The sequence below is a fragment of the Strix aluco genome, chromosome 2 (assembly GCF_031877795.1).
Source record: "Strix aluco isolate bStrAlu1 chromosome 2, bStrAlu1.hap1, whole genome shotgun sequence".
Taxonomy (NCBI): domain Eukaryota; kingdom Metazoa; phylum Chordata; class Aves; order Strigiformes; family Strigidae; genus Strix; species Strix aluco.
The window spans coordinates 63129721-63157649 of record NC_133932.1 but is presented as its reverse complement, the minus strand read 5'-3'; the positions used below and the strand labels follow the sequence as shown (position 1 = coordinate 63157649).

The 27929-nt window shown below is 40.3% G+C and overlaps 1 protein-coding gene across 2 annotated transcripts in view; it reads right to left on the bottom strand.

Moving 5' to 3' along the window:
• CYFIP1 (cytoplasmic FMR1 interacting protein 1) overlaps positions 1-27929 on the bottom strand; it is an 84219-nt gene that overhangs the window by 45666 nt on the left and 10624 nt on the right. For both annotated transcript variants that reach the window (XM_074814986.1, XM_074814985.1), the window contains exons 2-14: positions 13527-13650; positions 13260-13349; positions 11809-11886; positions 10665-10766; positions 9263-9444; positions 7836-7932; positions 7573-7701; positions 6179-6283; positions 5912-6003; positions 4568-4685; positions 3736-3858; positions 1138-1263; positions 715-881 (exon numbers count right to left, since the gene is read on the bottom strand). In XM_074814986.1, coding sequence (XP_074671087.1) covers positions 715-881; positions 1138-1263; positions 3736-3858; positions 4568-4685; positions 5912-6003; positions 6179-6283; positions 7573-7701; positions 7836-7932; positions 9263-9444; positions 10665-10766; positions 11809-11886; positions 13260-13349; positions 13527-13650 — 1533 coding nt within the window. The remainder of the gene's footprint in view (positions 1-714; positions 882-1137; positions 1264-3735; positions 3859-4567; positions 4686-5911; positions 6004-6178; positions 6284-7572; positions 7702-7835; positions 7933-9262; positions 9445-10664; positions 10767-11808; positions 11887-13259; positions 13350-13526; positions 13651-27929) is intronic.

Below are 27929 nucleotides of genomic sequence, written 5' to 3'. Positions count from 1 at the left end.
TAATTTGGAATAATTTATTTTTAGCTTATGACAGTATTTTTGTGTCAGTCAGAGCATTTAGCAATAGTCTAATTAGCCAGAGGCTTTCACCTCTAAGATCTTTGCAATGAAACATGGAAGTAAGAAAATGGTAAACAAATCATGATTAAAAGCAAACAATTACAGACAAAAAATAAGGTCAGGAAATGCCACCAATCAGTGTGAGCAGATGGAGCACTTGGAGGAGAAGTGTAAGGCTAGTAAGCCAAAAGAAGCAGAAGCTGAGAAAGAAGGCAGGATGCTGAGAGGGCAGAGATAAGACTCTGGGGTGGGATGTAAACATGAGACACAAGGAGAGGAAACACTGGAATCATAAGAAAGGTAGACAGTAACACTTCACAATAAAAATACTAGCCTTGCTTTCAATATTACAGTACTTATCTTTCCTTAAAATAAAAATAAACTCCAGGGAACACAAGACTTCATGCGGTAGTCCTAAGTGGCTCAAGACAGCCTGGACTCTTACAGTAGCCATGTTGGCAGCCATTCATTTCTGACTTCAGACTTCTTCAACTTCCAATACGTATTCAACCAAGCTAACTTTGAATACCAAACAGACTAGTAGGGGAATACAGACTTACAAGAGGCAAAAATTTAGAAGCTGTGCAATTCGGCAACAAATTTAGTAAGACTTGGGAGACAGAATATAGGAGAAGATGAGAACAAGAATGCTACCTCTGAATGACATTTTTCTTCTTTTTGATGGCTTGTCTTAGCGGCTCTCTAAGTGTGACCTGGGCAAAGTCTTGAAGAGCTGCATAAATGGTATGGCGAATGGCATGATTGAAAACACTTTCCATCCTTCCCATCAGCACCTGAAGACCTTTGATCATGGCAATGACCTGCAAAAAATATTTGCGTATTTTTCTTATTTTGTTCAAAAAGCCCTTTTTTAAATACAGAAAATGAGAAAAAGGGAATTAGTAAGTTCCAAAAGATAAAGAATAGTTTTCCTGTGGTCCTTCTATGTACTGGATGGAAGAAAACATGCTCTTTCAGAGTCAACACAGGGCATGCTGTCTTTTTGCACTGAGTATAGAAAATACTTTGTAGAGAATTAATCTTTGAAAAATCCCTGTCAAAAAAGATTTACCTTACCTCAACCAAAGCAAACTTCTCCTCACTAGTATAATTGTATCTTGTTGCTCTTTCATACTCTTCCGCATTGTCAGGACAATCTTTATTAGAATATTTGTCAGTTGGGTGTACCAGTTTCCACGAATACTGCAGTTCATACAGCAGAATTGGGAGAAAAAAGATGGGGGAGGGGGGGAAAAAAAGGCCTGAGAAACACAAAACATAGCTGGACACAAATAACATGCTTTAAGAAATACTTCAGTGTACTCAAGAATATCTGAAAAATAATATTTGGTACTATTCTCAAAACCTGCATAAATTCTGAAACTACTATCTAGTGCAAATGCCAAACAATAATTTTCCTAACAAATTTCTTGAAAGCCACCAATCCCATATTAGCTCAAAAAATGCAATTCACACTCAGCAGGTAGTGCACTTCAGGGTATTTTTTACTGAGCAGATGCTAACGTAGGCAAAAGTTTCTTCTCCACTTCAAGCATGAGAAACAGAGAGACCTTAGAGCATAATGAAAAAAATCCATCACACCCACACACAAAAAAGAGGAACTTCCAACTTGGTGAAATAGTCACATTTAGAATTCAAAAGACAACTGGAAAACTACACAGTTTTTTTGGTTTTTTTAAATGTTTACTGAGCTTAAAAGTGTGGAAGTAACTGTATTATCTGTGACACTATCATCTGCATAGCATGCACTTCTCTTAAATATTGCCTTTTCAGTCACTGCAAACACAGCTCAAAATGTTCCTGAGCAGTGTGTCAGGCTGATCTAACATCCATCAGGGTACATCTAGCAAAAAATCCTAGTCACATTCAAATACAATTTTCTCAACTTGAGTTCAGTGAATAGTAAGGTCTGGTTAATATTACCTTTGCATAAGTGTTAGATTACAGACCAATATATATTTGCCTATTATAATGGATTAATATTTGCACCAATTTACCCATGGCAAAGTAGAGCACCCCACACTGCAACCTAAGTGCTACAAAGAGGACACTGAGGAAATTATTAAACAAAGATTAAGTATTTGGGGAGAATTAAGGTGACAGGGTTAAGTTGGATAACAAACGTATGCTGAAACTTTTCATCTGAACATGATGCATGTAACAAAGTTCATGGGTACTGAATGAATGCAGAAGACTGGTAAATAAGTAGGATACTCCAGATTGCAATAAGTTCTCAGGAGGGGAGGACAGGGGGAAGGTGAACACGAACTTACACAGGAAGTGCTTAAGGGAATCCACAGAAATCATAAAGACAAAGAAAAGCAGCGATAATAGGCAAAAAACCCTGCTGTGGTCCTCAGAGAAAGTTTGTTCTGGAACCAGGAGGATAAAAACAGAGCTAAAGAATGAGATACTTTCTACAGAGATATAATAAAATATAATTTCTACAGAGATATAATAAAATAGGAACACTGTCACCGTGAAGAGAGAGCCTGAATGCAGCAATTTGCAATGACAGAAATAAAGGGAGCAAGTCTGGGAGTTGCAGAGGCCAGAAATAGACAACAGCAACCTCTCTTAAGAAGGAGAAAAGGAGAACAAGATTTTCACCATAAAATACACTGTTGATTTAAATAAGAATAGGATAATACAGGAAAAAGCACGACTCATCTAACAGCTTTGAAAAGAGGCAGTTAAAAATACAGAAGGAAAGGAGACTGGTTCTCTAGCTATGACCACTGACTGCACTGGATTCACACAGTGCAAACGGCTTGACGCTCCCTCAGACATCAGAGAAAGAGTAGAAGCAAGTCTAGCTTCTCTCATACAACACGTCATCTGTTTCAAACCCTTCTAGAACACGCTTTGGTGCAGGTAAGACATGCAGCTTTTATCTAAGTGTCTGCAGTATAAAAAGGACTCCTGTATCTTCCACTTCAATTTCTGCCTTAAGCAGTTTCTTACTGGAAAAAAAGAGCCACTTTTCTAACAGGCATCTGTTTTTAAAATAAATTATTAAAACATAAAAAACTCTGCAGGTTCGCAGGTTCTTTATTTCCTCTCCCTTATCTTCTCTCAAATTTTTCTTCCCCCACGTTTACTTTCCTTTTGACTAAAAGCCTCATCTAAAGCCAATGGGAGCCTTTCCATCCATTTTTGAGTCTTTGGTTAAGACCTTACATGCTTCAATTTACTAAGGGATGATGTCTAAACATAGCCAGTTGAAACATCACCTCCTGTGTGACTGCATGTTGGTATGGGTATTTCTAACAATACTATTTTAAACAATGTTTAGGAAAATAATGAAGTATTACTCTACAATATGTACATATCAAGAGCAACATAAAAACATCTGGTCAAGGCTCACAGGTGATCACTTATCCATTAACTATAACAAGTTGAATGTACTGTATAAGATTGTACATGCTACTGGATCTTCAAAGCGGCAATATTACTCCTAGCCGCAGAGAACTTCATGTGCCTTCCTCTGAGAATGTGGTTTGGAGCAGGAGGAGAAAAGGAGTGAAGGAAGAAGGAAGAGGGGAATTACGGGAACAAAACACAACACACATTTTTCATTCCATTAAAACAAAGCCTGTTCAACCTCACCAAGCCGCCTCTTTTTCATCTGGTTTTATTCCCCAGATAACATACCACTTCCATGACATGTGCACTCCACTGGGAGAGAAGCTGCAGGCCTTGGAGAGAGAGATCAAAGAGCTTCCGATACTCTGCATCTGTTTTTTGAGCTTCCTGTCGACCAGATCCAGTCACCACCTAAAACATTATTAAACAACAAAAAACCCCAATCCACATCAGAACATGCTATCTCCAGCATCCATAGCTAAATTTCTACACAGATTTCTTTTAAGCATTAAAACAGCATCATGTACCAACACCTGTATTAATATCACCTCCTTCTTCTAGAGACTTACATAGTTAAACTTCACAGATTTTGGTTAAATGATGAAAACCACTGGTATCCCTAATCACCAAAACATTGTTGCAGACGAATTCAAGACACTGATTATATATATATATATATATATATATCTCATATATATGTTACAGATTCTATATAGCTATACATATGCATTCTTTTATTTTTTTTAAATTTTTTTTTTTTAGCTAACCTCTTAGCTTTTTGTTTCATTTAAACTGCTATGAGCACCCATTTGGAGTAAGGGCTAGACAACCTATTTCAAAAGAGACATGCCAAAAGTTCTAGGATATTATCCTAGATAGGTAAAGATAGATATAGATATATACACATACAAGCAGAATAATACTGCAGTTTGTATGATTATCATTATTATTTTAAATTTAAATAGTGTAAATATCATGCAGAAACTGGGTAGTAGTCCTGCAGCCAGCTCTTCCTGATTCAGATGATCAAGCTTTGTCATTTACCTAGCCTGAGGTTTACTGCTCTTCAGATATTTAACAGTGACACGAAATTTCCATGAATAGCTCTAATTCCACACACCTCACTGTTGCTGTATCGAGCCAGTTCTGATATGAAACGCATATGGTCTTCTCTGATTTGGATCATCTGCTCACATATATTGTACTGGGGACTGCTGCTGGAAGATGTGCATGTCCATCTGTTTCAGACAACAAAAAAATCCACCTAAATCAGTTTAGACAATAAATAGTACAACTGATACTGCAAAGAACCAACCACAATGCATAATTTCTTTTAAAAATCTTCCTTATCCTCTGAGGCCTTTCCTCTCTTCACACCTCTACCTCTGACCCTGCACAAGCCATTAGTGATGGATTGCTCTTCTGAGTCCAAACAGCACTTCTTCTAAGTCTTAAAAAAAGCTTTTTCCTTTTCTTTTCTTTTCTAAAGGCTACTGCTATGAAATGCAAACCAGCATTTCTCTTCAGGAGCATACACTTAGGGACAGAACTGAAAAGTATTGAAAGGCAGGGCAGAAGTATAGGTAAAGGCTGTAAGATATATCCGGCTACCTTCACATTGTTTTTTGTTATTCTTGTTTAACTATGAAGAGCCTACAGTATGCTCCCAACTATAAAAAAAAAAAAAGGCATTATTAACATGTTATCAAGAGGGACACAGAAGACATGCTACCAAGAATGTCATGTTAAGTAGGCTCATATTTTTAGTAGCTCAGTAGGCCCACTACTGTTGATTTTCTTTCAGCAATTACATGCAGGTTATGTTTTTTTCTGCAGAAATTAAAATGCAAAGCACTACATTCTAAATTCATGTAACTGCATGGAGGGAAGGTCTTGGAGGAGCACAGAAACGTTCACTAAAACAAAGCAATAACCATAAACAAGGGAACCATTTATGTAAAAACTGGCTACATTTTCCAGCCATTTTGCTGTGCTGCACACCTAGCCAAAAAAAAAAAAAAAAGAGAGGGGAGACAAGCTAAGTTGCTGCTCCATATACAATATAAACATGCCTATTTACCCATGCACTACTACTGCTCACCTTGCTTAGTAATTCCTTCATTTCTTTTAAAGAAAGTTTCATATTTAAAGGAAAAAATAAAAATGAAATTAGTATAAGATAAAATTCGTTTCCTCCAACCCAGGTGATAAGAAATGTCACAGATGCAAGAATGAGCTCAGCAGCATAGAAAGGTCTTTAAACAACCTGCTTCTTCAGTTGTATTTATTACATGAAGTACATTAATAGTAAAATACCCACACCAAAAAGTAGACCGAGGCAAAAATCCTATTGAAGTAATTACCACAGGCCCACAGACTAATGGGTGATTATGAAAATACACTCCGAGGGTCTGACTTTCCCCGAGCCCAGACCCTCCCCTCTTTGTTTCCTTCTCCCCCTTACCTGGATTTATTTTCCTCATAATGGGCACTGGTCTTAATATATCTTGCAAGTTCAATCTGCATGTCACCAAACAGTGGGACAACCTGCAATTGCTGTACACAAGGAACAAATCAAATTAGATAAATTATTAACCAGAAATCTTAGTGAAAGGAAACAATTTTTTACCCATATGAAAGTCCAAAGTGATCCTTATTCTATTTAATTATATTTAAAATGCAAGATAAATGACTCTTAAAATCATGTATTAAGAAACACCTCTTAACCAACCTTGAAGAACTTGTCTATCTTGGCTAAATTTATCCTTTTCTTCGCATCCAGCTTATAGATGTTACTGACACTTCCATCCATCAGGTACAATCCAAAGCCCATAACCTGAAAAAGAAAAAAACGAAACTTCTCTGCAAAAGGACTTCAGAGATAAAAACCTGCTGCAGTAAAACCATTCTTCATATAAAAAAAAAAGTAATACTTTAAAAATACAGTCCTGAAACACCCACCCTCCTTCAAACAGGATATATTTTCAAATACATAGATTTCTGTAGTATTCTTTTATTATATGTATATTAGTAGTTTTTACATTAACATTAACCTGATCAGTTATCCTTAAAAGATGCTACTTGTTTGTATAAAGGTTTAGCATACAAAAAAATCTCACTGAAACTAGAGTCTGGCTGGTTTTAGACAGGTTTTTTCACTTCCATTTTATTAAAATTCTGTGCAAACTGATCTGTAACAGAAGTTTAGATCGAACATCTCTGAGCTATTGCTTTTTATGGCTTTCAGCACATCTCTGAATTATACACTCAAGAGCTCAGAAGCATCCAAAAAAAATCTCATTGAATTTTGTCCGAGTTATTCATTAACATAAAGTTATAATTGCATATTTACAACAGCAAGAGCTGAGCATCAGCAACTTAATGTGTTCTAAGCGTGAATTAACCAAAGGCCTAAATTTGAAAGACATGTTGCACATTCCTGCAGACAGAATGCAAATGTTCTAGAGTTCATGTACTGTTTCACGATGCTTTAGTTTGTTCTTAATAAACAGAGCTCTTCAGAAGTTAAGCACTGAAGGGACTCAAAACATTTTTCATGAGGCAGATTTTCAATTCTAACTCTATACCTCTTCTTCCATTGCAAGACACGCAGCTGATAACATTACTTCATGTTGCCCAGCACCCTCTTATTACATGTACATATACCAGCTAATCTACTTATAAACCCTAATTTTAAGCTGCTTCTTCCCTGAAATCTTTTATACACCAAAAACACTTCAATATCTCCAAAAGCCTTTTATACAAACTTGCCACATATCTAAAACCAAAACGTAGTAGTTCCTTTCTGCTGTCATTATACTTCATAGAGACACAATACCATGGAACTGGTTTCCTAACAAGGCTGCCGTTCCATTAGGTCAACTTCAACTTCAAAGCAAAAATGGATTAGAAACTTTCTAAACAGATTTAGCATGTAATAACATAAAAAGACAATGGAGATAGAAAAAAAAAAGAAAAAGGAATCATTTGAGTTCTTTTATTAATTTTGTTCCATTTAAAAAAAAAACAAAAACCACAAACCAAAAACCCAAACAAACAAGAATTCAAATGTCTGTGTCCTGCCACAACCATTCTTTTTAAATTTTGTACCAAAAAGAAACCTACTTTCAAAAGCATATGTTTCTCACTGGGTGTTAGATACATTTTGTTTTCATAATAGTCCACACACAAATTCACAATATCCGCAAGCAGCTCTTCATAGCCAACGATCACCTCCAACTGCTGCTGTAAAGACTGGGAAAAAAAGAAGAAAAGGGTATTAGTCAACTATATACTCCCTGGGGATCAACAGTTACTACAAAACTGTAAGAGTTTTATTTTAAGAGTTTTGTAAAGCATTAGGTACTTAGCAAAAAGACAAAGCTTACTTGTGTGATCTTGTTGTGGTTGGCAAGAAACATGGAGAGGTTCTGGGATTCTTGAATGGACTGAGGATCTGCCATTTTCCTCAGGAACTGAGCAGCTCTTTGAAAACAGAAGAAAAACCAGTATTTCCCCTCAGCAGGACTGCTTGTAAGCAGATCTGTCCCCTCTCAACAGAAAGACACTCGTCCCCAAATCTGCCAGAGGAACTGTAAGGTGTCAGCAGATCTTTAAGTGCAAGTACAATGGCGTATCATTCACTGCTCATACAGGATTGTCAACCTCATTGCATCTCCCACCTCCAAACTCATGAATCCAGCAAAAAGAGAACTTGGCAGACAGAGACAGTACTTTTTTGCCACAGCTTTATAAATGTGACTTATCCAAACACAGGCTATGGACTCAACAAATCTGTGTGAAGAGCCTGTTTCATAAGAGATAAAGGAAAGGCTTTTTAGGAAAATAGCTGAAAAGAACGGTGAAAGTTCACTATAAGAGAGATATGGACTTAATTTATCCCAAATTAACTGTCTTCCAATCCCAAATCCCCCACTGCACTCTAGTTAAAAGATCCAATCCAATCCAACCCAACAAACGCTGGGTATATCCCTCAGCTGATGAGGGCAGCAATGGCTCTATAGACCCAAGCCATGCAACAACCCAGGAAGTCAGCCTTCCCAGAAAACAGAGTTTGTCCTCGAAGCAGGCCTGCAAAGAAAAAAAAAAAACCACAACCCCAAACCAAGTAAGTTAAATGGTCTCCATGCACAACAACAACAACTACAAAAGGTAGAGGCAGAAATTAAATCTCATGTAAATGGAAGCAGCATAGATAAAACTGGCTAATCACCGCCTGAATGGTTCTCTTTATGAAAGACCACAGATGCTACAGGTGGCATAAAGACTGTCTTCCCCTGCTGCTCTGACCGTCGTGTTCGACAAAAGATACCCGATACTATCTAGCAGCTCAAGCACAAAACTTGGCCACTGATATCCCACCCTCCTCCCCTACACCTGTGGTCACGACAACCTTGAACAGTACAGCTGAAATGTCTTAAGAACAAGAGTTAACAACTCGGTGACAAACACCAAGGATGGGAAGGGATAGGCACAAGCGACCAGAGAGATAGTTCCCTCTCAAATGTAAAAAGAAAAGCTTTACTGAGCAAAGTACGTTTAGCATACACCAAGACAGAAGTATTTGACAGCTTGGCATTAAAAGGCAGAAGATCCTTTTGTTGCTGGAAGAACAGAGTAAAGAAAATAGCCTAACTGCAGTCAATGCATCCCTAGTTTTGAGGTAATCTGGCCCACGTGTGAAGGGACTACTTCTGAAGAGAAAGCTGTCAGAAAAAGAGCAACTGCTGCCATCTTGCGGGAGGCCTGTATCCTGGCAGCAGAAACCCGGGTCCTGGTGCTTCTTACCACTCACCGCTTATAGGCTGAATGGTCGTTCTTCACGCTGCACTTCATATTTTTCAGCTCATCCAATACTGCAAACATGTTGATGAATTTGCCAAGCGTGATCAGATATGCTTCAGACACAAAGTCCTTCCTCCTCTCCGCATGGCACAAGCGTCTTACCTCCCCACAAAATCGTTCAATTGCATTTCTCTAATGGTGAAAAAAAACCAGAAGAAACAGGGAGTAAAAGGCATGACATTTCCAGGAAAAAAGTTTCATCGGGTAACTGGAGCTGGTCCAGTGAAGAGAGCCACTGAAGCAGAAAAATGTTTAAAGCATGCAAGGCTAACAAAGCATCAGCACAGACTTTCCAGCTCCACCTCTGTGTATTTGCTGTGTGCTACAAGTGTCACCAGTAATTTTTGCCACAGAGCTTGCCTGGCACAAGACCCAAGGTTCTTCTTTGCAGATAAAAGTCATAAAACTTTAAAATCCCTTTGAAACAAGTGATTTCATGCTCTTTAGTGAGGGAGTGTATATGCATTAAAAGGCAGATTATAAGTATGTTCCCTTAAAACAAAAAATCCACCACACACTGTTCATGCCAACTCTCAAAATCACCCTGGCACATGTTTAGTTTATTTGAGGGCTTATTTCCAAGTGCACATCAGGGCCATCTGAGATGGAGATTACAAGCACAAACAAGACAGCAACTTTGAACGTAAGGAGGAATCTGTTCTGACTTTAGAGCACTAATCTCCTTCAACGAAAGGAGATTGTTTGTACTCAGTAAGTTCTGCCAGTTGGGAAAGACGACAGGAAATATTACATTTCATTCAGTCTCCTCTTCCTGTGTGCTCTGGAGCTTGCAGGCTCTAGCTACTCCAGCTCCCTCCAAATAATGCCTGGAAACATCCTCAGTCCATTGAACCAAATGGCAAGCTGCCAGCATGGGAAGCAAAAGCAAGACAGACTGCTATTCTCCAGTGCCCATGTAGCTCGAGGGGCTGGCAGGTCACAACAACTGGGTTAGCTTGCCTCCATTATGGATTTCCATAGCAAAGTTGCACCTGCTGCTCTGGTGTCCAGACTTGTGGATCCCTCACTCCCAACAAATGGTTTCTGTTCCGAGATGCTTTATGTATACATCTGAAACATATTACATTTCTATTTCCTGTCTTCCTAAAGTGCCAGATCTTTGTCCCCATGTGCTATGTAGGGACCTTTGATTTTATGCCCAAAGTCTTAATGGAGATTGCCTGAAGTTTTTAAGATAGGCATTAGAAATTCTACCCTTCTGTGAGACAATATGGGGTTTTTTTTGAAAGTATAATGCCTAGGTTCAGTATCTGAGCACACAGTATCAGGCATACAAAATAGGAATGTAAAAATACAAGCCTACTGACAAATTTTGTTTCCATTCCTTTTACCTGAAAATACATAAAATTCATCAGCTTGGTGACTTCTGGCTCCAGAACTTCCACAGTTTTCTCATAAATTTCTACTCTGTTAGGCTGTTCATTGCACTTGACCTGAGGATAATTAAAGAGATCATTACACTTGGAACTTTCCCTGATAAAGCCTCGGAAACGAAGATCCTGAGAAAATGCATTATCATCCTAAAGACACAAACGTAAGGAACAAATTTCTGGGTTTGGTAATATTATGCTAGTCTACTAAGCTTAACTGTGTGTAAAAAAGAAAAAAAAAAATTTCTATTACCTCACAGCAAATAATTTAGTTGTCAAACACCTCTTTATGGTTAGGACAATACTCGTTCCACATTAAGCCACTTGCTCAAAATCATGCACTAAAACAGAGCCAGAACTAGAAATTAAGACTACCTGACTTCCATTCTAAATATTTAAACCACAGGATAAGCTTTCCTTGCATTTCAGTACAAAAATAATTGCATTACAAAGTCCCTATAAAGCAGGCAGGTGTCAACTCATGGTTATAATTTTGTTCAGTTTTCTGATGCATCTTAGTATTCTTCCCGCCCCATGCCTGTACAACCATTCCCAGACACTTGAGGCTGACTTGTCACCTATTCACAGGGGTTTATTTTTGTGTACAGATCAAGAAAACACTAGCTCTGACATTTAGAAAATGACTACCTAGGACGTCTAGAAACTTAAATGTTTAACCAGAATGTTAGTTGTTACATGCTATGCTATTTGTTAAACCTGTTCTGAATTTAAAAATTGAGTTGGGGAGTGGGAAGAGTCTGTTGTCTTGAATGAAATTCTGACCTCAAACAGATCCAACAATCAAAGGTGTTCCTTCTAGAGCACATTACCACTGTACTACTCTTGAACCCATCAGTAAGACTGACACAAAGCCCATGAGATATTCCTATAGATGCTTTATCAAAAGAAAAAAAAAAAAAAAAAAGAGTCCAACTGGACCTCAAGTGCTAAAAGACACTACTCTATGGCATGCCCAACTTAATAATTCAGGAGTCAAAGCAGACTAAATTTCAGAGCTCATTAACAAAGCTCTATCTGTGCAACTCCACACCAAAACAAGACAGAAGTTCACGTGTTGCATGACAGTTTAATTTTCATCCTTTACCTGAGGAATGGCTCTTGAGCAGCTTCTCCATGTGTATAACATGACTGCATATTCCTGACCTTCTTCTAGCATTTCATTCTGTAAGAAAGACACTCAGTATAATTAGGCATTGCAATACAAAAGGGTTAAATCCACTTGTCTTCCCTCATTCCAAACCTTTGTCCAAACAAACCTATCTCGTATCAGAACAGATATGTACAAACACACATATATTGCAAGCTGTATGTATGTTAAATAACATTACCATAATTCATGGGCTCAGCTGGCATATTACATGTATCAGAGCTGACCAGCTACTGACTTCCATCTTGTCTATAATTCAACAGCTAAAAAAATTCCATTTATTCTCAGTTACCTGTTTTAGCACCCAACCTAATTCTGAGGGAGTTCACATCATCATCTTCATACCACTTAAGCCAACAAATACCTATCAGATCACTAATCAACAACTGCAGCAATTATGCTTACCTAATAACAAAAATTATTATCTCCCCAGATCAGATTGTTTTTTGTGTTGTTCTTTCTTCCCAAAACTAAAGACACTGTGATCTATAAATACAAATAAAAATGCTAATCTGAGGGGGGAGAGTAGTGGGGTGGTGTTTGTTTTTCTTTTTAAACTAAGGCACTGCAGGTCAAATGGTCGAGGATGAAGAAGAGTCAACACGTGCAGAGCAATACTCTTTTTTACAGGTCAAAGAAGTCCAACAACATCCAAACAATCAAAACAAGTTAAGGATTGGTGTAAATTTACATACTTTTCAGCAGCATGTAATCAGGTGCTTAATCTGCCCATTTCACTGTTTGTGAACTGGCCTCTAGAATTACAAGATGTATTATTCCTCATTTTCCAAGAGTGCCATGAAACGACAACAAGTTCAGTACAGACCAGCATTTGCAGCCTGCAAGTTTTTTTGTATCCCAAAACAGCTACACCATAAGAAGAGACTGAGTTACTAGCATAAAGTCTTATCTTCTGTTGTGGAACTGTTAAAAACCACAGAATACCTTACACAAAAGCAGGCCAATAAACCACTAACATACACTCCCTCAGTGAGGAAGCCAGCAAAAACCCTTCAACACCACTAAACTGACAGAGAAATAGTGGAAATTTGGGAGGATGGAAAGTAATTTTTCATTCAAGCTACAGAAGCTAGCTGTCAATACAACTAACTCACCTCAGAATACTGGAAAAATATGCAATGAAAGCAGGAAACTTTTGAGCAACATTGGTTGATCAAGAAGAAAGACAATTTTAAAATTATCAAGAAGTACATGTACGAAAAAAGAAAAGCCACACACTTTTTCATCTTACTGCCTCTTGGAAGTGTTATAGATAACCTGGTTTCTGGTTTTCTGAGACCACAATTCTTATAATGAACTGCAAGAAGACAAGTTCCTCTCCTTTTATTCTAAGTAATACAAAACTATATATCTGAACATCTATTTACCATGCTCGAATGGACTGTAGCTTGCTCGATGTATCTTGCAATGCCAGTGACAAATGCATTTCTGTCTTCAAAATTAGTGTTGAAGTTTGGCTGCAGAGAAAGCAAAATATACAATTAAATCTTCAGTAGGAAAAAATAATTTTTATATATATTGCAAACATAAACAATTTTTGGTTTTGTTTTGGGTTTGGTTTTTTTTGAAAAGCACATACTGTTTTTCTTAACAGCAATGGGAAATGGAAATTTTTCCTACAATGAACAACGTACCTGGTAAAGCAGAGATGATGGCGGGGGCTCAATACATGGTTGCTGATCTGGCAATGGTAATTCTTCCAAGAGATCCACATTGGACAAGGCATCCTCCAGTGTTACTTGAGCAGTCATTTTGCACCTGGTTTAAAGATACATAAAGATACATGTATGTATGTATAGACACGTATATATAACTTTTTATGTGTTACTATATACACAGAAAACAAACAAGTATGCAATGAAAAGCAGGGAACTACTTATGTTGTGAGAAATGTGCGCTTTCCCTTCAACCGTAACGGAAGGGAAACAGTCAAACTGAAACCCAGTTGGTTTTAGTATACAAGTTTAAAGAAGACTTTTAGGACTAACATTCTCCTCCTTACTTTTATGAGTTGAGGAATGTTTCTCTTCCCCCACTGCTGCACACCAAAAATAGAAAACTAGAGGGAAGGATGACCTCTAATGTTCAGTTTTGAGCCAAAGTGTCTTCAAACCCTTATGCACAGATACTACTATCAGCTCATCTTTAGGAAACCTCGCTGTCAAAAGGTGTCAGCAGTCTCCAGTGTTTCATGTCCTAGGACATCGAGATCCACATTGAGTAGTTAGTGATAGAGGCGCCCCAAACCCCTCAGGGTCATGGCAATCCCCATACACCTCTGAATGCTGCCACCACATGGGGTTTTGCACCAAGAACAGCAACAAGAAGAAATTTTAGGAAGAAAGCGTGGGGTGGAACAACTCAATCATCCACTTTTGTATAATATATAAAACTCATCCTCCTGGTGGAGTAAAAAATTACTTGTTTTTAAGGCAACATCTCTAATCAAGCTGTCTCTTTTCCTCTATAGAGCTTTGCAAGTTATTTTCCTCCACTTACCAGAGTAAAACCATGCACCTACTGTGAGAGGAGCAGCTGAGCACTGCTCTCGACTAACCAGGAGGGCAGGAGCACTAAGCGCCCACACTCCAGAGCAGCAGGGCCCTGCCTGGCACACGTCACCCCCCTGGAGCTGTGCCATCCCCACATTCAGGGCGGTGAACAAGCAGATCTCACCACAGCTTTGCCAAAAGCTCACCGAGAGAGAGCCAGGGCAGGCTGGCAATTCCACCACGCACTGCACTTTTAGCGGCCTGGTAGAAAAACCTCCTCACTTTCTCTTACCTAATTACTGGTTTCCTGGGGAAAGCTCCACCGAAACAGCAGCTTTACCTCCAAGGAAGGCCTCAGCTGACAAAAAAACCCCAAAACCCAAAGCTAAGGGAAGGAAGCAGCCAAAAGCGATTACCTATCTACCTTTAGAGACGAACTCTGCGTCCCAAGCCATTGCCACAAAGCTAACATACCACACACAGAGAGAGCTCGCCGACAACTTTAAACAACTACCATCAGAAAGGCCCAGCGGCCTTTTGCTTCTTGAAACACCAGCCCAAACCTTGGTTCAAGCCTAAGCATGTGAGTTTTTGTTAAAATAAATAAATGCCCATATTGTGCAATTTGTGATCCCTGCCAAAAAACGAGGAAGGACTGGACTGACAGGAGTGCTGGCTGGCAGACCTGTGCTGGGACGCTTGCCCAACACCTGCCTACACTCAGCTCAAGCTCCATCACAAGAACCACAGTTATTCTCAAATTAGAGACCAGCAAAAACCACGGCGTCCTCCCTTCGATAAATAAACAAATACCAAAAAAATTCCACATGTGGGCAAAAGTCCTGCGAGGAGGTCAGACTCTCAACAGTTTTACCCTACAGCAAATGGAGAAGAGATGCCAAGAAGTCAGAGCATTTAAAATAAACAGTATTTTAACTTTCAGTCTGAATATCTATAGATCAAGCTTTAGCTAAAAAAGAAAACAACACAACACTCTACACAGGTTAGTTTAACTGAGAGGCTCCTTACAAATGGAAACTTTTCCTCCTCCTAGCCTCTCTATCAAAGCAGAAACACCAGGCTGTGCGGCTGCTCTGGGACGTGACAGTGATGGGACCAATGGGCCCATGGCCCTCTCCCCCACTGCACCGCACGACAGGCAAAATGGCCACAAAGCGATGGCTCCAAGCAAGCACAACAGGGGCATGCTACAAAAACCTGCTCCACCCATGCTTCAAAAACCATAGCAAAAAATGGTTGCCCATTCTACACCAAAAATTACTGCTCTTTTCCATGTAAAGGGGAGCTGTCGTTGAGCACAAGAAAAGTATCAACACTCTCTCCCCAATCCACACATCTTCCTTCTCCTCCTAAAACACAGTCCATCGATGACTCAGGTCCCTGCTGCAGGAGACAGCCAGGTATTCACAAAAGTCAGGCTCCTGACTTTGTTCCCTCAGCACTACAAGCAAATATTCTGAAGGCATGGCCCTTACTCCCCATACATGCTATTTCAGAAAGCATATCTGCATGCTTTTGGCCTCAGTATTTACAACTGCACAGGAGTAATCCTCCAGCATCAGCTATGTTCAGACTATCAGACATTAAACTATCCGTGGATTTTTTTTAATAATTGGAAAAGAATGTAAAAATACAAGCCAAAGCATAAGCAAAACCAAAATGCCATCTCAGTTACACTGACATCTATTTAATAGCAGAAGTCTGGGAATCCCCTGTTACTAGGCCAGAGGCACAAGCTAAGAAACAAAAGCTTCCTGCTGCCTGGGTTGTGAAAAGAAATACGGGAAGGTGCATTTTTCCAAGTCCTTCAGCATGATTTCCCAAAGACAGATCAGCATTTTTTGAACCAGGATTACATAAGCAACTGGGTGAAGACTCTTAGAAAAGCCTTCTTGTTTTAAGGTGGCTCACTGACAGCTCCGCTTTGTAATTTTGCCAAAGGTATCCACACACCTGATGTTTTGTTGGCCAAGTTCAATGCTCCTGTCATTCAGCTTTTTTACTCTGGTACCTAGCAAGACTTGAAAGAGGAAGCAGCCCCTTCCTGCCCAGCTTTGACACATTTGCAAATGTTGTGAGGGCATGATATGCGCTTTCCCTTTGCCCCCCCAAGAAGCCAGCAGCAGCGGCGGGGTGCAGCTGAAGCTCTGTTACACTCATGCCCTGTTAGCTGGGAGACAACGTCCCACAGCGAGGTGACACCACCACACGGTCCTTGCCACATCCTCGCCTGATGGGGAAGCCCTGGGACCTGGACAGAAAAGATTTCCTTGAAGTTTGGGATTTTTTCCCCCTTCTTTTCTGCTATTGTTGATAAAACCAGCTCCAAAAGACAATGGTTGTTTCTAAAGTACAAAGATGGAGGGCTGGCAAAACCAGAAATTTTTTCCCCCTAAGTCTCAGCAAAATTAATCTAAGAAATTTAAAATTCCCAAGACACAAAATTGGATTGTTTTGCCTCCTTAAGAGTAATTCACTACGAGTTCTTACAGTTGAAATTACTGGGCAGGAGAGCTAATACTTTACTAGACTTCTTTTTGGCAGAGAACATAAGAAACTTCAAAGACCTACTTAAAAAAAAGTCTGATTAGGAGTTAACCTAAATGAGAACAGATTAAAATGCTGGAGTCATACTGATAATTATAGTTATACTAGTAAATTTACCCAAGCTGTGAGAATTATTTCTTACTAAATTCCTACAATGTTGTGTTTTCAGCTTTGTACCTCCCTGAGATTTTCCAGGACAGATTTTTCTCAGGTAGAAGACATGTAAGAATTACTACTGAAATCATCTTCTTTTTGTTATTTTTGTATCATGACCCATCATTACAGCATTGAAGTAAAAATGCACTCCAGGAACATGTTTTCCTGGACATACACAACTTAATTAAAAAACATTCATTATCTAACATTATCTCTCTCCAGGAGAGAGAATCACATACGCCAGCAAGCTGTTCTGCTAAATTTTGGAGTTTCATGAGCACACACAGCTTTCTAAGCAGGAGACAGCACCGTCTGTGCCAATTCTCAGGTCCTTTTTCTGGATTTCAAAGCAAGTAAATCTCCATCTTCTGCACAGACAAGCTTCAGCCTTACAGTGTCAAGTCCCACCATGTCCAAGGATCGGATGTCACAGGGGTTTTTAGGGAAACTTCAAGTATGTTAGTGCAAGGCCACTGACTATCTTAAATTAAGATATTCTTTTTCTTCAGTTCTGAAGGAGATGAGCATCGGGTGGGCCTGACCTGCTCAGAAGAGCTTGTGCTGTAGAGAAGGTTGCTGAGCTGCCTCCATCACATTTTATCCACAGAACAAACAAACAAAAAAAAGGCACCAGACCTTGAAGCTCCTTTAGCATTGTTTACATTTTGATTTAACTGCAGAGCTGGATTATTACTGAAACATATTCAGACAAAAGATCTGCCAATCTTTTTTAGATGTTGTAATTCTGTACCATTGTTCTCAGCCATGCAACCCCGTGGTAAGCAGTGCCCTGCTCTCAACACTGCTTTTGTATGTCAATCCTAGTAGAGACACTGTTTTCACATCTCCATCCTTACAGGATAATGCTGAAGCCTTTGAGAAAGATCTATATTCTTAATTCCAAGCATACCAGAAAACACCCAGCATGCATTTCTCAGCCTTGCTCTTTTAGGCCTCCTGAGGCTTCAGACTATTTGGAAAAAAACAAAAAAGAACAGGAGCAAATTATGAGGAAAAGTCTTTTGGGCAAAAAGAAAAGTGACCAAAAGAAATAATAAAAAAACAGAAGGTAAGGGCTGAGAAAGCAGAGAGAAGAGAAAAGAGCATTAACTTCAGAATCACTGTGAGAGAAAGGACTGCTGTAACACTACTCAGCTCAAGCTCAAAGGTAAAAAACAAACAAAATGTCCCCAAATTCTAGGGAGTTAAGGAGTTACAAAAAAAACTTTGAGTTTTTAAGATTTCTTCCAGTGACAGAATTAAGCAGGTCAGATTACTTACCAAAGAGAAGATCAAAAGACAACTCAAGCACTCAGTCTATAAATAGCTAAAACAGGAAAATGATGCTTGATGGTAAGAGATAGTTCTTAAATGTGTTTAGCAACGGTGCACACAATCAAACAGATGTAACTCATAGCTAGCAACCAAGTTTAAAAAAAAATAAATATGGGTAAAGCAAATGAACTTAGGTAACTGTAGGCTTCTTGAGACCTTGTTAGAAATGCAGAAATTACCACCCAGTTCCTCTTTAGCCTCTGCCACAGTCACTTGGCCAAGACTTCCCCAGAAACAGCCTCTAATGGCCTCAAGAATTTATCCAGCTGAGCTTTAAAAAAGGTATTGATGCTCAACATAAAAAAATTCAACCTCAGATAACTGGGTTTGATGATTTCTACTTACAGATGAAAAAGAAAGCACTTCACTACAAAAATTATCAGATTAAATTCTATGGCTGTGTTAGACAAGATAAGGAGATGACAAGGATGGTATCATGTTATCACAAAACATTTTTAAAAAGTCAGAAGGTATACTGAGTATCCTGAAAATATATAGGGAAAGAATGGGAAGTAGCTACTTGGAGAGGTACAAGTACAAACGCTGTTTAAATTACTTGCAAACTCGCATTATCCTCTGGACTAAGGTTGTCAAGTGACCATTCCCACAGAAAGCAGATAAGTAGTATAATTCATTCCTTTGGTGTAAAAAAAAAAAAAAAAAAAAAAGAAAAAATAAAGTAGAGAGAATCATACTACAGCAAAAACAACTTTTCTTCAGAAGACACTGATTTAGACTATTACGCAGCAAGCAGAAGCATTCACTTTATGGCAAACCTTGCTCTCCTTTTTTGAAAAACGAGTAACAATGTTAAACTTCTCTCAAACAAACAAAAATAATTAAAACCTAAATCTCATAGCTGACACGAATCTTTTCCTTTGCATCACTCACTCAAACATTTGACACCCTGAGAACACCTAAGCACCCTCACTTTAAATCTTTAAAGACTTATCCTCACACAACCATCAGAGCTGTAAGCCAGCAGACTTATCACTTGAAACATGGAGGGTTGCAGCAGGTAACAATCTGGACACAGTGACAACTTCCAGGTGGTTTTTGCTGTCAGCTCCTTACAGCAGATCTTTTGCCATACTGCTGCATACAGGAAAGATCAGGTAATGGACACAACGGAGTCTATTGCTACCACATGCTCATCTCCCGCCCTGGAAGGTAAACTGCCATGGAAAACAGAAGGGTTTGGCTGAGAGCACGACAAGGGAATGATTTGAGGAGTGAGCAGGCAGTGCCACAGAGAGGGAATCTCTCCTCAGCCAACTTCACTGTCCAGGTCACTCAAGCTGATAAGGGGAGCAAAGGCTCATCTCATTCAGGCAACAGATCAACTATTCATGGACAGTGATTTCCTTTTATCATTAACCTCCGACAAAAGAAAAAAAAAGAAGTATGAAAGAGAGGACTTAAAGGATCTGCACTTTCTTCAGCTGAATTACCAGAACAGCCCCAACAGTCTGAGAGTAAAACAAGTGCCTGTGTTCAGCTGGGGTGGGTCAGGTCCTCAAGCTGCCCTGGCATGAAGTGCTGCAGCAAGTTAGCAATGGTAGATGAAAAAGTGATGGATAAAGTAACTTTCCTCCACTTGTTCATCTCACTTGTCCGATGGACTCTGAAAACAGGTGCTGAAAAATGAGGCACGTCCCACCAGCTCCTGAACAAACTGCCAGATGCCCAGGCTGTCCCCGCGGCAATGACAGCAGAGCAAACCTCTCCTGAGGTCCTATCCTCTTCAGAACAGCCCTCCTACAGCTGTTTTCTCTTTTGACAGACCCCGTCCCTCCCTGCCCTAAACACACGCACCACCATCTCTGGTTGCGCTTGGCCAGGCAGACTGGAAGAGCTAAATGGGCAAAGAGCTGAGCAACGCTGAATCTCTGGGTGAGAAGAGTCAGAGAAGCAGCAGCACTGGCTAACCTCCAGCTGTAATTAACGAAAAGCAACAGGGCACACAGGAAAACGCAAGAGTGGAAGTGCTTTTCCAGGAGCAAAGCATAAAACAAAGACATGATTCAGATGCAAAAAAGAAGGTTGAGCACTGATCATAACTCTTCATTATCATAAACTCTTCATTTTTACAAACCCTACAAGTCAGACCACAGGGACTCATTTACTTCACCATTGTTGGACATCTTAAATACACATCTCAAAAAACAAAATCAAGAAATTCTGCAAAGCTTATATTTTCAGTCATTTAACCACAAGCACCAAGAAAACTTGAAGTTTAAAAGAAGCGTGAATCCACTGAAAATGCAGATAGTTACACCTCAAACAGCCTGAAACAGTTCAGGAAAAAGACATTCGATGGACACCATAACTGCAGGGCAAGTTCCCACTGCTCGCTTGAGAGGAGAGGTTGGGGCCCCCCCAGACACAAAAGGCTGGATCAGCAGTTCTGGGCTGCAGCTGGCAGCCAGGGGACACACGCCACACTCTGAGCTGGGATCAGCAAAGCCTGACCCGCTTGAGCACAGTTTCTCTCTTTCTCCACTGCGGGAGAAGTTCCCAGCATATGTTCCGCAATGTGCTAGTACAAGTGCTCAAGTGGGGCAAGAAGAGATGCTGCAGCACACCCCACCTCCTGCTGCACAGAACAGGCACCCAGTACAATGTCAGATCTTGAAACTAGCATCCATCCAACACCAATAAAACACATGCAAATACTAGCGTGAGAATACAGCCCAAGAAAGCAGAGGTGTTTTGGGACATTTAGGGAATTGGTTTTGGTAAGACCACGCTCTACATAAGCCAAAAAGATCTCAAACACTGAGATTTTTAAGTGGAAAAAATTATTTCATATCCAAAAAAATGGAGAAGGATCATGCCAAAGAGTGAGATAATTAAGGTGGAGTTTAAACGACTAACAAAAAAATGCTGGATTACAGAACTTTTAGAATATTTTATGACTTTGCAGATGAGAACAGTTTCATTTGACTGAAAACAGGTGTGGGAAGGGATGCCCCAGGCCTTTTTGCAGTTCACTGGAAACATTTTTTCATTTTGCTTTTAAATAGATGCATTTGATCTCCAAGTGCTTGTACATGTTCCCAGGCTCAAAATAAGACAAAGAGGAAGTCTGTCTGCACTTTAAACAGCACTTCCTTTGACATTGCCTCTTTTCTTTCCTAAGTCTGCAAAAGCATCTTGGAATCTTAATTTAAAACAAAATCTCAAGCCTGGCATGGATACTGAAGATTACAATTGCCGTGCAATCCATGAATTGAAATATGTATCCACATGAGTTGCTTTGTCTTTTTAAAACAGGCATAAATAAATAAATAAAGCAAAACTTACCCTGCTTTACAGGACAGAATACCATGATGAAAATCAGGAAAATACTATGTACAACAGCTTAAGAGGGAGGAACAAAGGCATTCCACAGTCCATGCATAGGAGGAGATAAATTAAAAGAGAGATAAATTTTAAAAGATGATTAAATGGCCTGCTGAACCAATCTCAGTGAACTCCATGGGAACCAATGACAACATTCCCACAGGAATAGGCTTGGTCTGCACAGCAGCAGAAGTTAAGTTTTATCCCTATAGCAACACAACATTTTTAGGTTTCTCCTGTTCCACTGTGTCATTCTTCTATATCACTGGCTTGCAGAAAATGAATTAAATCATTTTCCTGTGAAGAAAGTTTGATTCAATATTCTGTGTAATGTTCCTGCCCAAGTTAAACCGTAAGACTCTGATCACAAAAGGCCCTTGTGAAGGGAAGAGCTAACAAAAGGAATGGATTTTCTCTTCCAAGAACAGCACAGCAATTACTATAATATTCACTTTTCTTTCGAACATCCAAGATCCCTCTCAGTTCTCTTTTAATTAAACTTCAAAAGCCTCAGCTGTTCAACTGCATACCTATCAATTCAGACTGAGCAGAAAATATTTTAACAGACTGATAACTGAAGTGCTTCAGAGAATAGCAATGCGCTGGATCTTCTCCTTTTGAATGATCTTTTTCTGTGCTCTGGACGGCACGATCTGTCTTTTTGCCAAGGGGATCAGCGTAGGATGTTCCTTACGGGACTGGAGCTCCTCTTCGTTCCTAAGCAACAGATTTGCATAAGCCGAAGGAGTGAAGAAAAATGCTTTTCACATCATTTACTGGCCTGCCTGATTAAAGTAAAAGACAGAAGAAAGCAAACAGCAGCTGACAGTCTTTTGTGCAACAGATTTGACATACTGTTAGGCTTTCAAAAGTACATCTGCGATTGGAATAAAAAAAGGCTCAATAGGTGCAAAAGAGAAAACAAAAATTCCGGCACTGAATTATCCCATCCCAGCACCACAGCAAGTCCCAGAAGAATGGCCACATAATGCAAACAATTAATTTAGTATTAGACTCCTACGGGGCAGCATGGCTCACATTAACTGCTTTGCCCTGCCATTGGGGGGGGGGGGGGGGGGGGGGGGGGGGGGCGTGTCTTTTTGACAAAATCTCGACTTCTCAAACGAAAAGCTCTTTGTGTTCAGTCACACGTGATTTTTTTCACACAACCTTCTTCATTAATGTAGCCTACATTGTTACCTGTCCAGCTTCTGTCCCCTGCAGGGAAACATCAGGACAAGGAATCCCCATCTCTTTACAGAAGCAATACCTATGCTATGACTGTGCAATCAAGGTTCAATCACCCAGTGATACACCAGTCTTATCACCTCGAAAAACCAAATTCTGTGCAGTATCAGATACTTTGGTAAGCAGTGGCAGCACCATTAAAGCAACCTAAAAGCCATGCTTTCATGAGTCAGTACTGTTCCTCCCTCTCTCTCGCTGACACACAGACCACCAGCACTCAGATGACAATCAGTCACACTTGTCAAGCAACTATAGGCATTCCTTTCCAGTGTCCTGGATGAATTCAAGCACTTTTCCATGGACAGGAAGGCCTGACACTCTACTATCATCACAACAGGTTACAAACAGGAACTCTCAGGCTCTTTGGACGAAGCCTACATCAAGACTGGTGAGCCACGGAGTAGGACAGCATCACCTTTCTTGATGCCTGCCACCCAGTGCAGGTCTACTAGCTACTCCCTTTTAAAGCATCAGTAAGAAAACTCTCCCACATTTAGAGAACACTGTGTAACCCTAGCACTCCTGTATCATAGTACAAGGCTGGAGTCACTATATTCTTGCTAACAAGTTAGCACAAGACTGGCTTTATCTTTTCCCACTGTGTTAGCAGCCCGCAGTAGCACATGGACAAACACGTACTAATTCTACAGCAGCAGCACCTGCAGTGGACAATGCAGCAAGTTATCACCAGGTATTCTGACAGGCAGCCTGGCTAGTACTATGCAACCTCGGTATCATTCCATATCTTGGAGCTTTGGAGGACAGATGCAACTTCCTGATGATAAAATGTAGGGTCAAATGCTATCCCATGCAGGAATCTCAAGTGCCATGAAATGCACACACTTCAAAAATGGGAAACTGATTCCACTCATTCCCCACTCATTTTATTTGAGAATCCATTACGATGATATGGGAGAAGCCTAACCCTGTCAAGTTTGCTCCGAAGGCATCCCATGCATGTGAACAAGGAGGGAGGGCCTGTTGCTGCAGCCTGCTCTGCAGCATGCAACCCCCTATGCAATGGCACTTGTGCTACAAGAATTCACAGAGCGGTTTTGCTTGCTTTGTTTTATCTGTGTGCCTAAGCCTTAAAGTCACCAACATAAAATTTTAAAAATCTGCTATTGGTGGGGCTAGATGGCTGAGAGGGTTAGTGCTGATTTACTAATTAATTCTTACAGAGCTGAGTTAGTTCTGAGTGAATATGGAAAAAATTTATTAATCCTAAATGTACGTACATATTAAAAACCCTTCTGCAATATTTGGCCTCTCTTCAGGCTGGAATGAAGTTAAAGATTTCACTAATCTCACTGTAGGTTAAGTGTGCTGAGATCTGGTTTGCTACACTTATTTGCCTCACCCCTTTAATACTCCCTGATATTACATATTTGAGTTGCAACTGCAACTTACATTTTGCTTGTCCTTCAACTTCCAGTTCTTTCTTCTTACTGCTTCTTGACTAACTCCCTCCCCTTCTCTTTTTCACGTTATTTTCCTCTCACCCAGTTCACTCTGACCCTCCCCTGTCGTTTAATCTTCTCGTTTTGCTGCTTTGGCCATTTTGCTGTGCTGCTGCTGCTGTTGCCTCCTGCAGCTGTTCCCAACATGGATTTCTTCCATACTTCTGTTTCTCATTCTTCCTGCTGCTGCATGGGTATGTTAGGAAGCAATGCTGCACCACATCGCTTTGGGCAAGACTAAAGTTTAGCACGGAAGCTTAATAGTGAAGCACAGCACTTATGGCATGTTCAGCAACTGTGAAAAGCTCTCTCATTTCTTAGCAAAGATAAGATTCCCAGTGTAAGGATTCTGCAAAGGAGGAGGAAGGAAGCAGCAAGAGCAATAACCACCCCAGAAAGAAGAGGAGAAAGTATGTGCACATGGAGTTAACCTGGCATTGCTCGGACACAGCATCTTTCATCCTGCAGAAAGCCTACCGTCACAGACTGCTCATGCTCAGGCCTATTCAACATGGCCTTGGTTGGCTGTCCTTTGTATTTGGTGTGGAGGAACTACTGTTACTGTGATCAAAAAGGGCACACCATTGTGCTTATGCTGAAAGGAGCAGTGGATGGTGGGCTGAGCACCAGTCTGCCACATTACAGGTAAGGGAGATGAGCCACAAAGATCAAAAGACAAGAGTCTGGAGTCTTTGGATTTCAATCTAATAAACAATACAACCCCTCAGCCTCAGACAAACCATTTAATCATGTGAGTTCTTGAACTGTACTATATTTTTACCCAGCCTTGTGAAATGAAAGAAGAAAATACTGTTTTCTCAGGGGGAAGGAGGATAGCATTCTCTTCCCAATCCCAGTTCCAGACGTGGTTGCTCCAGGGTCAGCCTTACCACTTCTCGCCAGCGCCTGCCTGACAGCAGCCCCTGCCTGCAGGGTGACCACCAGCCATGGCACCGCTGTGGGCAACTGCCTATGTAGGGGCAGCCCCACGATTCCCTTCGCAGTGCCTCGCATTATGCATCCTGCTCCGTCTTACAGCACGTGCCCCCCCAACAACAAGACAGGCATTAACTATATCCAGCAGGCTTTTTCAATGCAAACCTGCAGCTGAAGCTCTGGCTTCAGCACTGCCATATCAATAAGGCCAAATGCCGGGTGCTGCACTTTGGCCACAACAACCCCCAGCAGCGCTACAGGCTTGGGGAGGAGTGGCTGGAGAGCTGCCAGTCAGAGAGGGACCTGGGGGTGTTGATTGACAGCCGGCTGAACAGGAGCCAGCAGTGTGCCCAGGTAACCAAGAAGGCCAATGGTATCCTGGCTTGTATCAGAAATAGCGTGGCCAGCAGGGACAGGGAAGTGATCTTACCCCTGTACTCGGCACTGGTGAGGCCACACCTCGATTACTGTGTTCAGTTTTGGGCCCCTCACTACAAAAAGGACATTGAATGACTCGAGTGTGTCTAAAGAAGGGCAACGAAGCTGGTGAAGGGTCTGGAGCACATGTCGTATGAGGAGTGGCTGAGGGAACTGGGGTTTAGTCTGGAGAAGAGGAGGCTGAGGGGAGACCTCATCGCCCTCTACAACTACCTGAAAGGAGGTTGCAGAGAGCTGGGGATGAGTCTCTTTAACCAAGTAACAAGCGATAGGACAAGAGGGAATGGCCTCAAGTTGCACCAGGGAAGGTTTAGACTAGATATTAGGAAGCATTTCTTTACAGAACGGGTTGTTAGGTGTTGGAATGGGCTGCCCAGGGAGGTGGTGGAGTCCCCATCCCTGGAGGTGTTTAAGAGTCGGGTCGACATAGCGCTTAGAGATACGGTGTAGTTGGGAACTGTCAGTGCTAGGTTAACAGTTGGACTAGATGATCTTCAAGGTCTTTTCCAACCTAGATGATTCTGTGATTTTAAGTTAAGTGAACAAAGGCTTCAATAAAAATGACACTTTAAAACAGAGGCTGTGTGCTGTCATTCCCACTCCTTCCCTCTACCTGTAAGTACTTAGTAAGTCAACGACACAAGTCTCTCAACTTTCATTTAAGCAAAAAAAAAAAGTTACACTGCTTTATCTGAAAAATAAGTTGGAAGATATTTTAGGCGAATTTGTACTATTCATGTTTAAAAGTAGCTTTCTATTTAATATCCAGCACAGTACAAGAACAATGTACAATTTTGCATAATTACAGTATTTTAAAAAGACAGGTTCCAGAAACTGTTAAAAAAAATATACTAATAGATGCATTTCAGGGAGGAGGGAGAGAATCAGACAAGAAGTTATAATTTAATAGTTCTTGTAAAAAATTAAGGAAATGCTACAGGACGGAGTGGAGGAGAAAGCGGAAATAAGCTAATAGTTTTTAGTTTCTTAAGCTTTCTTATTGTTATGTAAGAGTTCATCATCTGCAACATTTTATACTTCCATTTTCATACATGAAAATATGCAGTTTCAGTGAAAATTCATTGAAAGCTTTACTGCTGCTATCACCCAATAAGCATCCACATCTATCTTGAGCAATGTGTTATGACAGTTTACCTGAACTTTACATTCAGAATGTATAATTCAGTGTACTCTCCTTATTGATTTAAGATAGGTCAGTGAACCCACTTAAAATAATTAGAGCTATACTGAAAGACTATAAATCAAGTTCAGGTCTATAGCATTTCTATTTCCTGCCAACAAAGTGTCCATGTCCCTATCAGAATTTAAGTATTTTAAAGTGACATACAGCACTACCGTATTTTTATCTAAACCCTGTAAACAAATCTCTTATATATCAGTAGTGCACAAACTAAGCGTCTCCAAAAGCTCCTTGTACCACTTACACAGCTGGAATCACTACTTAGCACGTCAGCTCGAGACTCATGTCCTAACGTAAAACCACAGTACTGAGTATTTGTTTCTAAAACCAAAAGTACCATTTAATTTTTTTCTTTTACTTAATACTGTATTCATTCATAAGAACATTAGTGAGACTCAACCCTGCTAACCATTTGTAGAGAGTATTATCTAGTAAGCATATGTCTACACACTGCCTGAAGTCTTAAGATGCCTTTCAGTGGAGGGAGGCGTGGGGGAATGGCATTTTTTGCATCAAATGAGTAATTCTTGGCTTTAAGAAAGTTGCTTGCTCATTCTACTGTCTCCTGACCAACAACATTCCTGAAAAGTAGACCTGCAGAAACCAGCCCTGTGAGAGGCTTGCTGAGAGACACCCCGTTAAACTGAGAAAAATCTCCCAACATCTGGTCCAAGCATAGAGAAATCATGAAATTTCACTCCATGGGATAACTGCTTTGTAAACCAGGAGTGCTCACGAACCAGGGAAAGGAGGGCACCACAGCTGCTGCCCTGGCACTTACCTCTAATGAAAGCAAAACCAGAAGATCAGTTCCTCATGTGTTACCCAATTACTTAAAATAAGAAAAGCTTTAACGAA